This window comes from Lepidochelys olivacea (assembly GCF_965140295.1).
Source record: "Lepidochelys olivacea isolate rLepOli2 genome assembly, chromosome: 12".
NCBI classification, from domain to species: Eukaryota; Metazoa; Chordata; order Testudines; family Cheloniidae; genus Lepidochelys; species Lepidochelys olivacea.
The window spans coordinates 2577805-2593475 of record NC_140422.1 but is presented as its reverse complement, the minus strand read 5'-3'; the positions used below and the strand labels follow the sequence as shown (position 1 = coordinate 2593475).

The window sequence follows — 15671 nt, the reverse complement described above, 5'->3', positions numbered from 1 at the left end:
CATCTTCAAGGATCTACAACCTATCCTGAAGGACGACCCATCACTCTCACAGATCTTGGGAGACAGGCCAGTCCTTGCATACAGACAGCCCCCCAACCTGAAGCAAATATTCACCAGCAACCACACACCACACAACAAAACCACTAACCCAGGAACCTATCCTTGCAACAAAGCCTGTTGCCAATTTTGTCCACATATCTATTCAGGGGACACCATCATAGGGCCTAATCACATCAGCCACACTATCAGAGGCTCATTCACCTGCACATCTACCAATGTGATATATGCCATCATGTGCCAGCAATGCCCCTCTGCCATGTACATTGGCCAAACTGGACAGTCTCTACGTAAAAGAATAAATGGACACAAATCAGACGTCAAGAATTATAACATTCAAAAACCAGTCGGAGAACACTTCAGGCTCTTTGGTCACTCGATTACAGACCTAAAAGTGGTAATTCTTCAGCAAAAAAACTTCAGAAACAGACTCCAAGGAGAGATTGCTGAATTGGAATTAATTTGCAAACTAGATACAATTAACTTAGGCTTGAATAAAGACTGGGAGTGGATGTGTCATTACACAAAGTAAAACTATTTCCCCCTGTTTATTCCCCCCCCCAGACCCCAACTGTTCCTCAGACATTCTTGTCAACTGCTGGAAATGGCCCACCTTGATTATCACTACAAAAAGTCCCGTACCCCCAACCGCTCTCCTGCCGGTAATAGCTCACCTTACCTGATCACTCTGGTTACAGTGTGTATGGTAACACCCATTGTTTCATGTTCTCTGTGTATATAAATCTCCCCACTGTATTTTCCACTACATGCATCCGATGAAGTGAGCTGAAGCTCACAAAAGCTTATGCTCAAATAAATTTGTTAGTCTCTAAGGTGCCACAAGTCCTCCTGTTCTTAGTACATTGTCTGTACTCTACATGCTGCCCCCAATCATTGCCTGCACAGTGACCAAGAGTAGTTTTCTAAAGCACATTTTCAGAAGTGACATAAGCACTTGGAAGCCGAAGTCTCACTGCCTCACAGTGAAAGTCAGGAGCCTAAACACCTTTGAAGATCTAGGACTAGATTGCTTTTGAAAATGGGACTCAGGCACTTTTGCACACAATAGGTTGGAGCCATCCTATTCCGCTCTCTGCCACTGGCCTGCTGTGTGACCTTGGTAAAGCTCCACTGCCCCACTCACACTGAGTGCAGTATACGCCACTGATACAATGACTGCACAGCATCTGCTCTCAATTACAGCAGTGTCAGTCTGGAGTAGCTCTATGGCAGTGGTCACCAACCAGTCGATTGCGATGGACTGGTCAATCCTCGAGGATCTCCCAGTCGATCGCAATCTCCGGCGGCACAGCAGGGCTGCCGCTAAGACTGCCTGCCCCGGCCCCACACCACTCCCGAAAGCGGTCAGCGCAGCCCCGCGGCCCCAGGGGCGGGGGGGGTCTCCCTCCACATGATGCTCCTGCCTACAAGCACCACCCCTTGGCTCCCATTGGCCAGAAACAGGGAGCTGTGGCCAATGGGAGCTGTGGGGGTGGCTTTTGCAGAGAGGAGCACTGCGCGGAGCCATGTGCTGCCTGCCCCAGTCCCGCGACGCTCCTGGAAGCAGTCAGCATGGCCCCGCGGGCCCAGGGGTGGGGGAGCTGAGGTCTCCCTCTTTGCTCACTGCCTCTGCCTACAAGCACTGCCCCTGCAGCTCCCATTGGCTGGGAATGGGGAGCTGTGGCAAATGGGAGCTGTGAGGCAGTGCTTGCAAAGAGGGGAAGTGAGCGGAGCCATGTGCTGCTCGCCCCCAGGGGCTGTAGGGGTATGTTGGCCCCTTCTGGAAGAGGCGTGGGGCCAGGGTAGGCAGGGAGCCTGCCTTAGCAGCAGCCATGCTGCGCAACTGACTGGGAGCCACCCCAGCCCTGAGCTCTCTACCAGAGCCAGCACCCTGAACCCTTCCTGCATCCCAAACCTCCTCCTGTACCCCAAACCCCATCCCTGACCCCCTCCCAGAGCCAGCACCCTGGACCACCTCATGAACCCAAACACTCTGCCCCAGCCTGTAACCCCCTCTCAGAGCCTGCATCCCATACCCCATCCTGCACCCCAACACTCTGCCCCAGCCTGGAACCCCCTCCAAACTCCCTCCTAGAGCTTGCAGCCCTCATCCCCTCCTTCACCCCAGCCTCCTGCCCCAGGCTCAGCCCAGAGTCCCCTCCCACACTGTGAAGTCCTCATCCCAGCCCAGAGCCCGCACCCCCTCCCAAACCCTAACCCCCTCTGCCAGCCTGGTGAAAGTGAGTGAGGGCGGGGGACAGCGAGTGATGGTGAAGGTTAGACTCTGGGGTGCCCTTAAATTCAAAAAGTGATTTTGGGCATAAAAAGGTTGGAGACCACTGCTCTATGGTCATAAGTGGCATTATTCCAGACAAACAATGGAGTAACTGAGCATAGAATTTGACTACTTTACTCAGAAAGATTTAGTTTCATATATTTTATTAGAAAGGAGATGTTGGATTTACTCCAGGGCTTACTCAAAAGAGAATGCTGTTTCATTGCTCAGCAAAAAGAACATGTATTGCTGGCATCAGACAGTGAAAACATTCAGAGAATTAGGGCTCCAATTAATTTAAGTGCCTGCTTTTCACATAGCTACACTAGATATAAACAAAAAGGCAAGGACTGTTTTTAAAAGTACATATCTTTAAAATCAAAAAGTCTATTCCAACGTGCCATGTTTGCGGAAGGGTTCATGAATGACACTGTAGAGCAAATTCAGACATGGTATGAGTCAAAGTTGTATGGACAGAATTGCATGGAGTTAACCCATGCTTATGTCTGGTCTGAATTTGGCCCTGTATCCCTAAAAGACCTCTTAGTCTTAGAATCAGTGTGTGACCTGGATTGGCCAATCTATGATTTAATAATCTTGAAACACCACATATGCGAGATGTGCCCAAATCAGCACCTCTCTGAACCGCGCAAATTGCAAATGTATGTTAAGTAGGTGCATAGAATAAATAGCCACATTTCCATTAACACCTGCTATGGAAAGAAAGCTAAATAAATGTAGAGCTAAGTGTCCCAATAATAATACTTTGCTACTAAGTATAAGCTTTTCTTTACAAAGAAGGTCAGTACCATTATCCTCATTTTACAGATGGGGAAATTGAGGCAAAGAGCACTAAAGTAACTTACCTAACTCAGTGATGGAGTTGGGAATAGAACCCAATTCAATAGACTCCCTAATCACTGGACCACACTGCTTGCTAGAAACCAACATGTAGATCTAAGGCAATAGTTTGGATGAGAGCACTTTCTTATCATCCACTGGAAGCCCCCAGTTCAGAAATGACCTTACAATTTGCCCTTCAAATCTAGCTGCAAAACCTGTAAAGCTGACATCCTCAGTACATCCTCAATGTCTTTATTTGTTTATGGTGTGATCCATTCTGAGGGGTGTTCTCAGTCTGCTATCACTTACCACTGGCTCAATAGTGAAAATATTATCAGAGAAGAGCATGGAGTCTCCTTGCATCATTGCCCTGTGGTTCTGGAAGGTGCGGGAGAGAGTGGAAAGGCGCTCTCGCAACATAGGGTCTGCATTGCATTCCTCCAGAAATGGATCTGTCCCATCCTCTTCCTGTGTCTGCAGTTGGTAACAGAGCCTGAAACCAAAGGGAGAGAGACAAACGCAGCAAATAATTTGTTAAATTGGTTAAAAGGGAGACTACAGCGGGTCATACTGAAAGGTGAACTGTCAGACTGGAGGGAAGTTACCAGTGGAGTTCCTCAGGGATCGGTTTTGGGACCAATCTTATTTAATCTTTTTATTACTGACCTCGGCACAAAAAGTGGCAGTGTGCTAATAAAGTTTGTGGATGATACACAGCTGGGAGGTATTGCCAATTTAGAGAAGGACTTATGAGGAGAGACTGAGGGAACTGGGATTGTTTAGTCTACGGAAGAGAAGAATGAGGGGGGATTTGATAGCTGCTTTTAACTACCTGAAAGGTGGATCCAAAGAGGATTGGATCTAGACTATTCTCAATGATAGCAGATGACAGGACAAGGAGTCATGGTCTCAAGTTGCAGTGGGGGAGATTTAGGTTGGATATTAGGAAAAACTTTTTCACTAGGAGGGTGGTGAAAGACTGGAATGCGTTACCTGGGTAGGTAGTGGAATCCCCTTCCCTAGAAGTTTTTAAGGTTAGGCTTGACAAAGCCCTGGCTGGGATGATTTAATTGGGGATTGGTCCTGCTCTGGGCAGGGGGTTGGACTAGATGGCCTCCAGGGTCCCTTCCAACTCTGTTATTCTATGATTCTATGACCGGGATATCATACGGGAGGATCTGGATGACCTTGTAAACTGGAATAATAGTAATAGGATGAAATTTAATAGTGAGAAGTGTAAGGTCATGCATTTAGGGATTAATAACAAGAATTTTAGTTATAAACTGGGGATGCATCAATTACAAGTAATGGAGGAGGAGAAGGACCTTGGAGTATTGGTTGATCACAGGATGACTATGAGCCGCCAATGTGATATGGCCATGAAAAAGCTAATGCGGTCTTGGGATGTATCAGGAGAGGTATTTCCAGTAGGGATAAGGAGGTTTTAGTACCGTTATACAAGGCACTGGTGAGACCTCACCTGGAACACTGTGTGCAGTTCTGGTCTCCCATGTTTAAGAAGGATGAATTCAAACTGGAACAGGTACAGAAAAGGGCTTCTAGGATGATCCGAGGAATGGAAAACCTGTCTTATGAAAGGAGACTCAAAGAGCTTGGCTTGTTTAGCCTAACCAAAAGATGGCTGAGAGGAGATATGATTGCTATCTATAAATATATCAGAGGGATAAATACCGGAGAGGGAGAGGAATTATTTAAACTCAGTACCAATGTGGACACAAGAACAAATGGATATAAACTGGCCATCGGGAAGTTTAGACTTGAAATTAGATGAAGGTTTCTAACCATCAGAGGAGTGAAGTTCTGGAACAGCCTTCCCAGGGAGGCAGTGGGGGCAAAAGACCTATCTGGCTTCAAGATTAAACTCGATAAGTTTATGGAGGAGATGGTATGATGGGATAACATGATTTTGGCAATTAATTGATCTTTAACTATTCATGGTAAATAGGCCCAATGGCCTGTGATGGGATGTTAGATGTGGTGGGATCTGAGTTACTACAGAGAATTCTTTCCTGGGTATCTGGCTGATGAATCTTGCCCACATGCTCAGGGTTCAGCTGATCGCCATATTTGGGGTCGGGAAGGAATTTTCCTCCAGGGCAGATTGGAAGAGGCCCTGGGGGTTTTTCACCTTCCTCTGTAGCATGGGGCACGGGTCACTGGCTGGAGGATTCTCTGCTCCTTGAAGTCTTTAAATCATGATTTGAGGACTTCAATAGCTCAGCCATAGGTGAGAGGTTTATTGCAGGAGTGGGTGGGTGAGTTTCTGTGGCTTGCATTGTGCAGGAGGTCAGACTAGATGATCATAGTGGTCCCTTCTGACCTTAATATCTATGAATCTATGAATTTAATAAACAAAGTATTGCTAAAGGCTGTCACTTGAATGCATGGGTGATGGAACTTGCAGTGTGGTGCATGAGGAAGCAACCCACGGCACTACAGAGGAGGTAACTGAATCAACTGGTTTCCACACTGGCATGATGGGGAATTTTTCTCGAAGCTCAGTTGCCAGTAGCCTCTCCATTTGAAGCTGCTGAAGAACAGGATTTTTGAAAGTTAGGACCCCTGAATAACAGTGGGAAAGTCAATGGGACTTGTGTGTCTAAGTTCCTATTGCTCCACAGCTTCTACCAGTTGATGGCACCATGTGGAGTCCACCTACCCCCCCAACCAGTGCTGCATGTGGCAGTCAGGTAGTATACACTTAGCTCAGCACAGCGAAAAAGGCCATTTATCACTGGCAGGGCAACAGCAGCAGTGATCATCAGAAAGGATAATATTTGGATAAGGACTGGGTGAATTTTCAAAAGCAACTTAGAGGCACAAGTCCCATTGATTTTTCTACCCCTGTTTCAGCTCCTGGTTTTCCCAGGATAAACAGACAAAATGTGGTTTGCCCAATGAAATAATATTTTCCATGTCTATAGCACCTTCCATACCAGGAGCTCCAAGCACTGTGTGAACAGTAAGGAATTAAGCCTGTGAGGTAGGTCTCTCCATTTTACAGATTGAAAAACCGAGGTAGAGAGCTTAAGCGACTTGTCCGAGTTTGCATAATTAGTCTGTGGAGTTAGGAGCAGCACTTAGGAATTCAGCTCCCCTGTTGTATACTTAGAATCATAGAAAATTAGGGTTGGTAGAGACCTCAGGAGGTCATCTAGTCCAATCCCCTGCTCAAAGCAGGACCAACCCCAACTAAATCATCCCAGCCAGGGCTTGGTCAAGCTGGGCCTTAAAAACCTCTAAGGATGGAGATTCCACCACTTTCCTAGGTAACCCATTGCAGTGCTTCACCACCCGCCTAGTGAAATAGTGTTTCCTAATATCCAACCTAGACCTCCCGCACTGCAACTTGAGACTATTGCTCCTTGTTCAGTCATCTGCCACCATTGAGAAGAGCCGATCTCCCTCCCCTTTGGAACCCCCCTTTAGGTAGTTGAAGACTGCTATCAAATCCCCCCTCATTCTTCTCTTCTACAGACTAAGTAAGCCCAGTTCCCTCAGCCTCTCCTCATAAGTCATGCACCCCAGCCCCCTAATCATTTTTGTTGCCCTCAGCTGGACTCTCTCCAATTTGTCCACATCCTTTCTGTAGTGGAGGCCCCAAAACTGGATGCAATACTCCAGATGTGGCCTCACCAGTGCTGAATAGAGGGGAATAATCACTTCCCTCGATCTGCTGGCAATGCTCCTACTAATGCAGCCCAATATGCAGTCAGCCTTCTTGGAAACAAGAGCACACTGTTGACTCATATCCAGCTTCTCATCCACTGTAATCCCCATGCCCTTTTCTGCAGAACAGCTGCTTAGCCAGTCAGTCCCCAGCCTGTAGCAGTGCATGGGATTCTTCCGTCCTAAGTGCAGGACTCTGCACTTGTCCTTGTTAAACCTCATTAGATTTCTTTTATCCCAATCCTCCAATTTGTCTAGGTCACTCTGGACCCTATCGCTACCGACCAGCATATCTACCTCTACCCCCAGCTTAGTGTCATCCATGAACTTGCTGAGGGTGCAGTCCATTCCATCATCCAGATCATTAATGAAGATGTTGAACAAAACTGGCCCCAGGACGGACCCCTGGGGCACTCTGCTTGATACCAGCTGCCAACTAGACATCGAGCCGTTGATCACTATCTGTTGAACCCGACAATCCAGCCTGCTTTCTATCCACCTTAAAGTCCATTAATCCAATCCATACTTTTTTAACTTACTGGCAAGAATATTGTGGGAGACCATATCAAAAGCTTTGCTAAAGTCAAGATATATCATGTCCACCACTTTCTCCATATCCAAGAGCTGTACAGTTATCTCATCATAGAAGGGAATCAGGTTGGTCAGGCATGACTTGCCCTTGGTGAATCCATGTTGACTATTCCTGATCACCTTCCTCTCCTCCAAGTGCTTCAAAATGGATTCCTTGAGGACCTGCTCCATGATTTTTCCAAGGACTGAGGTGAGGCTGTAGTTCCTTGGGTCTCCTTTTTAAAGATGGGCACTATATTTGCCTTTTTCCAATCATCCAGGACCTCCCCTGATCGCCACAAGTTTTCAAAGATAATGGCCAGTGCTCGGCAGTCACATCAGCCAACTCCCTCAGCACCCTCAGTTGCATTAGATCCGGCCCCATGGACTTGTGCATGACCAGCTTTTCTAAATAGTCCTTAATGTGTTCTTTCACCACTGAGGGCTGCTCACCTCCTCCCCATCCTGTGCTGCCCAGTGCAGCAGTCTGGGAGCTGATCTTGTCTGTGAAGACTGAGGCAAAAAAGCATTGAGTACTTCAGCTTTTTCCACAACCACCTGTCAGTAGGTTGCCTCCCCGGTTCAGTAAGGGGCCCACACTTTCCCTGACCATCTTCTTGTTGCTAACATACCTGTAGAAACCTTTCTTGTTACCCTTCACATCCCCTGCTAGCTGCAACTCCAGGTGTGCTTTGGCCTTCCTGATTACACCCCTGCACACTCAAACCATATTTTTATTCTCCTCCCTAATCATCTGTCCAAGTTTCCACTTCTTGTAAGCTTCCCTTTTGAGTTTAAGCTCACAGAAGATTTCTCTGTTAAGCCAAGCTGCTCGCCTGCCATATTTGCTATTCTATGTTATTGCTATACTTAAACTACTAGACCTGCCTTCCTGCCATATGCGCTTGCTCACAAATGCATGGGTTGTTTAACTCTCCTTACCTAACTGCAGGAACACAAGAACAAAATTTTAAAATATATTTTTGGCTAGAGCAGGGGAGGGTTGGAGAAAAAGAAGAGGCGGCTCCCTCCCCTTCGCCATAGATGGTGACCCTGCTTCCACAGCTGGTCAGCAAACATTTGTTTCATGGAGTAAAACTCTCTGGGCTGGGCTGGGGAAAGCTTAACACTCCATCTCTCCGTAGCAAGTCTCTTCCTGCTTGGAATATTGCTGTGTCCAATCAAAGAGGTGCTGCATTCCCACTTTCCTAGCTAGAAGCAGCCACAAGGTGACAATTCTGTGGGAGAGAGTGCAAGGCACGACATGTAACAAAATGGGCAGGGAAATGAAAGCAGAAGGACAGTGATTATTGCACTTCCAAAGTCAAATACAATTACAAAGACAGTTCGCTCATGGTTAGTGCTAACTTCACATAGACAAAGCCTCAGGCGGACCCTGTCACCAATACCAGTGCTGAAAATATCCCTTGGACTAGCTCTGCATTTAGTTCAATAGGAAAATTCTATCTATAGTTGTTCTAAAATGCTGCGTATCAGGATAGCTTCCTGCCACAAAATTCAGGGCCCCTGATCCCAACCTGTATCACCATGTGATAATTCCAAGACTCCTTCCCAGAACAGTCCCAGGACATAGGTAGCAATAGAGAGCTGGTTGAACAGATAAGTGGCCAGTCCTTTGCTTTTCCTTGTGTTCCAGGATGCAAGGTTTCCTGGGCGTGGTGATGCACCAACCCCCAGCTTCCTCCACAATAGGGTTGCCAACTTTCTAATTGCACAAAACCGAACACCCCAGCCCTGCCCTTTCCCTGAGGCCCTGCACCCTTCCCCACCTCTTCTCCGAGCCCTCCCCACCACTACATTCCCCCTCCCTTGGTGGCTCACTCTCATAGAATCATAGAATATCAGAGTTGGAAGGGACCTCAGGAGGTCATCTAGTCCAACCCCCTGCTCAAAGCAGGACCAATCCCTTCACCCTCACTCACTTTCACTGGGCTGGGGGAGGGGGTTGGGGTGTGGGAAGGAGTAAGGGCTCTAACTGGGGGTGCAGCTCTGGGGTAGGGTTGGGGATGAGGGATTTGGGGTGCAGGAGGGGGCTCCAGGCTGGGGCCGAGGTATTTGGAGTGTGGGAGGGGGCTGCGGGTTGAGGCAGGGGGGTGGGGTGTAGAAGGGAGTATGGGCTCTGGTCTGGGGGTGTGGGTTCTGGGGTGGGGCTGGGGATGAGGAGTTTGGAGGACAGGAGGGAGCTCCAAGCTGGGGGCGGGGGGCTGAGGGATTTGGAGTGTGGAAGGGGGCTGTGGGTTGAGGCAGGGGGCTGGGTGTGGGAGGGGATATGGACTCTGGGGTGGGGCCGGGGATGAGGGGTTTGGGGTGCAGGAGGGGGATCCATGTCAGGGGGGACTCAGGGCTGGGGCAGGGGGTTGGGATGCAGGCTTACCTTGGGCAGTTCATGGTTAGCGACGCAGTGGGGGTGCTAAGGCAGATTCCCTGCCTGTCCTGGCAGTGCGCTGCACCCTGGAAGCAGCCAGCAGGTCCGGCTCCTAGGCAGGGGGGCCAGGAGGCTCTGCGCACTGCTCTCGCCCACAGGCACCACCCCCCTAGTTCCCATTGGCCGCGGTTCCTGGCCGATGGGAATGCGGAGCTGGTGCTCAGGGTGGGGGCAGCATGTGGAGCCCCATAGCCCCCTCGCCTAGAAGCCGGACCTACTTGCCACTTCCGGGGTGCAGCGCGGTGCCAGGACAGGCAGGGACTAGCCTGCCTTAGCCCTGCAGCTCTGCCAACAAGACTTTTACAGGCCCAGTCAGTGGGGCTGACCGGAGCCACCAGGGTCCCTTTTCGACTAGGTGTTCCCATCGAAAACCAGACACCTGGCAACCCTACTCCACAAACACCCCTTTCTCCATTCTGGGTGCTCCACTGAACCTGCAGCTGGCACGGGAGAGAATTCGGACCAGGTGGAGTATAGAAGATGCATGCTCAACCTTTGGCCTTGTAGACAGATGAGGTGAATGAAATGGCTTCACCGGGGCTGCTGATTGGCTTGAACTAGCCCTGCACCCAAATCTGTTTAACTCCTGATATTTGGGTTCCATACAGTTGGCTGATCTCAGTGTGTGCTCAGGGAGCTCAAGACTGCAGTTCAATATCCCAAATAGCATGTGTTTTGGCCTGAATTAAGTTGGCAGCTGGGCAGCAGTTCAGAGCACTTGATGAGAGGTCTGTAGGGCAGGTTGCCAGTACCTGGTAAGGTATGGGTTAGGGTTCTCATCTTTGGGAGACCCAAGTTGATCTTTGAAGATGGGGGAACAGGCGCGTGTGCAGGGGGAGCAAGCAGGGGCACTGGCCCCCCAATAATCCTCAGGGGCACAGAACTTCTCTGGCTCCAGGGCCACAGAGGCAGGGAAGATTGAGTTCCTGCCAGGACCGGGAGAGGGGCAGGGTGGAGGGAGGGAAGATCATGTTTGGGCCGGGGCCAGGTCGGGGGATAGCAAGCTTCTGTGCCCCTCCAAAGGGGTCAAATTTAAATTCCTGTGAATGCCCCTGTGGGAGAATCACAGCAAACAGGGGAGTGTTGTACTGTAGGGATGTGCTAGGAGTCTGATGGCATAGCCGCTTGCCATGTACCTAGGGCCATCCCACTGGGCTCACCACTAGTAGGAAGCAAACAATCCAGAATGGAATCTTGAACTGGAAGTTATCAGAAAATCAAATACAAAATCCTGGTTGGGTAAGGCTACAGGGAAACCTTGCCTTTCCTAGAGGGGGCCTGCTGGGGATGGAGGAACATAAAGGGGTACAGAAGAAATCAGGGAGGGAGATACAAACAGAAGGTCATTAGATTTTCCTTTGGAACACTGAGTTTGCACAGAAGTCATATACTATGTAATTAAACACAGAGAACAGTGGAAAACTAGTTATGCCCTTTAAGGCATGGCTGACCTAATTATATTGATCTTTATTTGCTCAGAAGTCTTTAAAAACTTGGCTCCAGTCTAAGGCACTTCTCTGATCATCATTGGGCTAAAGTGTAGCTTTTTGACACTTATTTCCATCCAAGTATGAAAAGCTACAGACAAGATCCCCAAATCACCTAGTCTTTTCAGTGCAATTCCCAAATTCACCTCTGAAACTGTTAAGTGCAACCATTAGTGTGGACATATGACAACAGCTGTCCCACAGTGAAGAAAGTCCCCCTCCCCCTCTATTTTATCCCAGATGAGATCTTTGTCCCATGCTCACCTATGCAGGAATTTCCCCTCATGCTGGCCCCATGATCTCAGGATGTTTTTGCTGGCCATATGTCCTTGCCATTTTTCTTTGTCTCCTGCTGCACTGTTGTTCTGTGCTAGCAACTCTCACGGCTACTAGAATGAAATTCCATGCAAACACAGGGAGCAAGCCTACAAGCAGCTGAAGACTAGTTACTCTCCCAGCATACTTCTCATACACACTTACACTTTTCTGCCATGACCTCATATCTGCAAAGGGAAGTGAAATCTCGGGTGCTGAGTATGCGTGCAGGGAGGATATCCCTAACTCCAGAGTTCTGAGAGAGAAACCCACACACACTCCACTCCCACCTCTCTTTGGCCTTCTTTTAAAGTTTGTGATATGATTGAGGACCTAGATATCATACAAAATACCCACAAAGGACCAGGAAAGGCTGTCTGGCTGTTCTGTCAGGGAAAGTGTGAGGGAACCCCAGATGGAGCCCACAGAGACAAAACCCACACAACTCCCAGATATCCTTCTATGGCCACCAGCCAGCCTTTGCTCCCCTCCCCTCCCATCAACAGAGGGGTGCACGTGGCCCTAAGCTATTTGATATGTGCAAACAAATGCTGTTGGCAAGTGCAAAACCTAGAGCTCCCAAAAGTGCCCAGTTCTGCGGATGCCAAAGAACAGGCTACATCGAGACTTTGAAAAGCCCTTTTGTCCATTTGTTTGCTATGACATTTGAAGAATGAGTCTCTGATGCCCTCAGCAGGGGATGGTAACAGCACAAACATCCCCAGGTCACTGCTGCAGGCTGAACCACGTTTTTTCCCACATGTTAAGTCTGGGCGTTCTACAGCTATACATTCTCACTGACAGGAGAAGAGTGTTCCAAAAAAGTGCCAAGCCCTAAAATTAGCCTTCCTATGGAGTGCGAGCAGTCTGAAAGGCAAGAGGGTCCCAGGGAACAAGAATGGCTATGGTTAGGAAAGAGGTTCCTCATTGGTAGAGATGTTTTTTAGACATTGGCTTTGTCATTGCTAACATTTTATGGTAAAAATGTGCAGTAATTTCAATATGGGAAACCATCCAACCATGGCGTTCATTGGGTGATAAACAGAAAGGCTATATGAGAGGTGGGGTTAGGAGGGAAAATGCTGAGAACCACTGCCCTAGAGGCCAATGGAGCATTTCTAGCCTTGGGTGGTTAGAGTGAAATTTAATTTGCCGTAATCCACTCAAGAACAGGAAAGACTGAACATGGGCTTTAGTCAAGATTGAGTGTCATATTGAAAACAATCTATCTTTCAAATTAACCTTAGCTTCTGTTGTTCCTCCTCTTCTTGAGTAACAAAGACCTTCCACTGGAAGCGTGCTATGATGTCACTTCGGTTGTGTATAAGCACCGATCTTTGGTTTGCTAAAGTAACGTATGTCTTCTCAATCATCAAGGAGTTCTTGTCCAGTCTGACATTGACGTCTATGGCCGCTCCATACAAACTTATGTGGATATCCTCACCTAGAACAGAGCAAAGGACAGAAACTCAGTGGTCTTTGCTAAGTGAATTTTTTGCTTAGGGCAATACATCAATATGGAAGGATCTATAATGAAATAAACTGATATATTTAACATATCCTCATGGCAGATATGGCCAAGAGCAATGTGGATTCAGCTCTTACCACTGGATGTACTCATGTTCTCTTTCCAAGGAAGAGTACACAGCGATGGTACACTGGGACTGCAATGAGTGAGACTGCAGTTCTGGAGTTCTATGGAGATGCCCACTCCTCAGGCTGCTAATAGTGTAGGGTGGGATTTTCAAAGGTGTGTTGGTGATTTAGGCACACACGTTCTATTGAAAGTCCATGGGATCTGTGCTCCTAAATCAGTTGGGTGCTTTTGAAAAGTCCCACCTTAGACACCACTTGCTCAGGGCCTTCTGTGTACTTCATGGATCAGAGCTGATCACCGCAATGCCCCCCTTCCTGATCACCTTACACTGACAGGACCTGGGACACACGGTGGTTCAGACTGACAGGTGGAGAGAGAATCCAAAATGAAGTGAGACACAGCAAGCCAGAGCCTCTTTTGGGCTCTCTGTTTGCTGTAGTGTTATGAGAAGGACAATGACAGGTTGACTTGAACACAGTGAACTGAGGCTCTGTGGAGTGTGGCCATGGACAGGGGCTGGCACCCAGCATGCCTACTACAGTCCCGCTCGAGCATTGCTGTTGCCCTGCTATTGTTGCTTACCCCAAGTGTGCAGTTGCATGCTGAATGTGCTCACAGCTATTTTAATAAAACTAGTCAGGAAATTTTTACCTTCAACTAGTTCTAACCTGTTCCTCCCTATCTGCCAAGTGGAGATGGCTGCTGACTGCCCAGAACAATGGATAATGCATGATAATGCCATGTTCTGAGAACCTGCCAGCACTTTTAAAGACACAGCGAGGGCTCCTGCCTATAACACGACTGACACCAGCATTTTGAAAGTTGCCCATCTGACAGTTTCCAGCAAGGCGGCTGCAGGGACATGCATGAAATCAGACTGTGGCTCTGAGGCATTAGCACACACTCCTGTTTGCATACAAGTGATGGGTCCTGTGGGAGGAAGCAACCACCAAGAAAAATACATTTACTTGCCATACAAGCATGTAAGTCCAGGCCCACCTCTACTTTCTACCTAGAAATGACCTTTCTAAATCTCTCTCTGTGCAGAGACAAGGTCCAAAGGCTGGCCTCCAAGCACAGCCTGAGCAGCCAGGCCACATGCTGGAGCATTCCTCTCAATCAGGCCACATAATCCCCACTACCTCCTGGCAGCAGCGTCTACTCCAGCTGGAAAGCAGAAGTGGCGTCTGCTGCTCCTCGTGACCCAGAACACAGTAGATGGGAGGGCGGCCAGTGAATGGTCCTGCCCACAAATGCTTGCTGGATAACAGCACACAGAGAACACTGACCATACTGCACTCCTGGCACAAAGTGAGTGTGCTTGTCCTGCCTGGAGTGCCCCAAACCCTGGCCCAGGCACTGTGCAGCACAATGACACTGGTTCTGGTACAAGGGGGTCCCTCCATGGCCCCAGGGAATGGAGCCACATGAGAGTGCGCCCTGCTTCTAGTCACCCCAGTGTGTGTGTGGAAGGCATGTCTGGTCTCTCTCTGTCTTAAGTTTACCCATCAGAACTGCTCGATGTCTGGAACTCTCAAGTGGCTTTAACATCCACCCCAAACCCTGCGTGCACTTTGAGTCCTAGCAACAAGCAGGCTAAATGTTCTGGCTGCTGCTGATTTTTCCAGGGCATGGACCATTAGTCAAACCAGATAAAGACTTACATGCATTGCAAACCTCTCCTGAAATGTGGATTAAATGTAGGAGAAGTCTTGATTTCACAGGACAGGTCAAATAGTGCTCAGGTGTTGCCTAGGCCTTGGTGAGTGGGTAATTGCCTCTCCATGTTCATGCAAACTTTATCTTCTCTGCTGACGATGCTCACAAGGCTTTAGTGCCAACTGCAATGGTGCTTTTGTGATACAGACATCTGAGTCTAACTGCTGGAGAGAGGATGATTCTCCACTGAGGATCTGGCTTGCATAACAGACAATCTATCGCAGAAAACGAGTGGATTGCTGTTGAGAAGAGTCTAAGTGGCTGACATTTTTTAAAGTGAGCATGCCCAATTAGCACCAGGCCCCTGATGTATGCTCACAAGTTGGGGGATGGAGCACACCAAGGTACAGACGACATGTGCACCAGGCTTTGTGTACAGGACCTGGACACATGTCAAAAGCTTTCATGGGGGACCAGATACTCTGCTGGTATAAATCATCAGTGTCGCTCCACAGAAGTCAACAGACCCACGTCCAATTACACTAGCTGAGGCTCTGTGCCACGATTTTGTGCCTTCTCTTTTCAAAGTGTTGGCCTGGGTAAAATGTGTTAGGGATTCCACTGAAAGCTCTGGGGCTTTTGCTGCAAGAAGAGGAGATGCATTTGAAAGCATATTCAATATATAGATCCACGAATAGCTTAATATGCAATAGAGAGCCCAGATCCCAGTGA

The 15671-nt window shown here is 48.4% G+C and overlaps 1 protein-coding gene across 1 annotated transcript in view; it reads right to left on the bottom strand.

Annotated features, from left to right (window-relative positions):
* HYDIN (HYDIN axonemal central pair apparatus protein) overlaps positions 1–15671 on the bottom strand; it is a 454160-nt gene that overhangs the window by 293753 nt on the left and 144736 nt on the right. The window contains exons 8-9 of the mRNA XM_084644216.1: positions 12926–13127; positions 3485–3668 (exon numbers count right to left, since the gene is read on the bottom strand). Of these exons, the coding sequence (XP_084500342.1) occupies positions 3485–3668; positions 12926–13127 (386 nt within the window). The remainder of the gene's footprint in view (positions 1–3484; positions 3669–12925; positions 13128–15671) is intronic.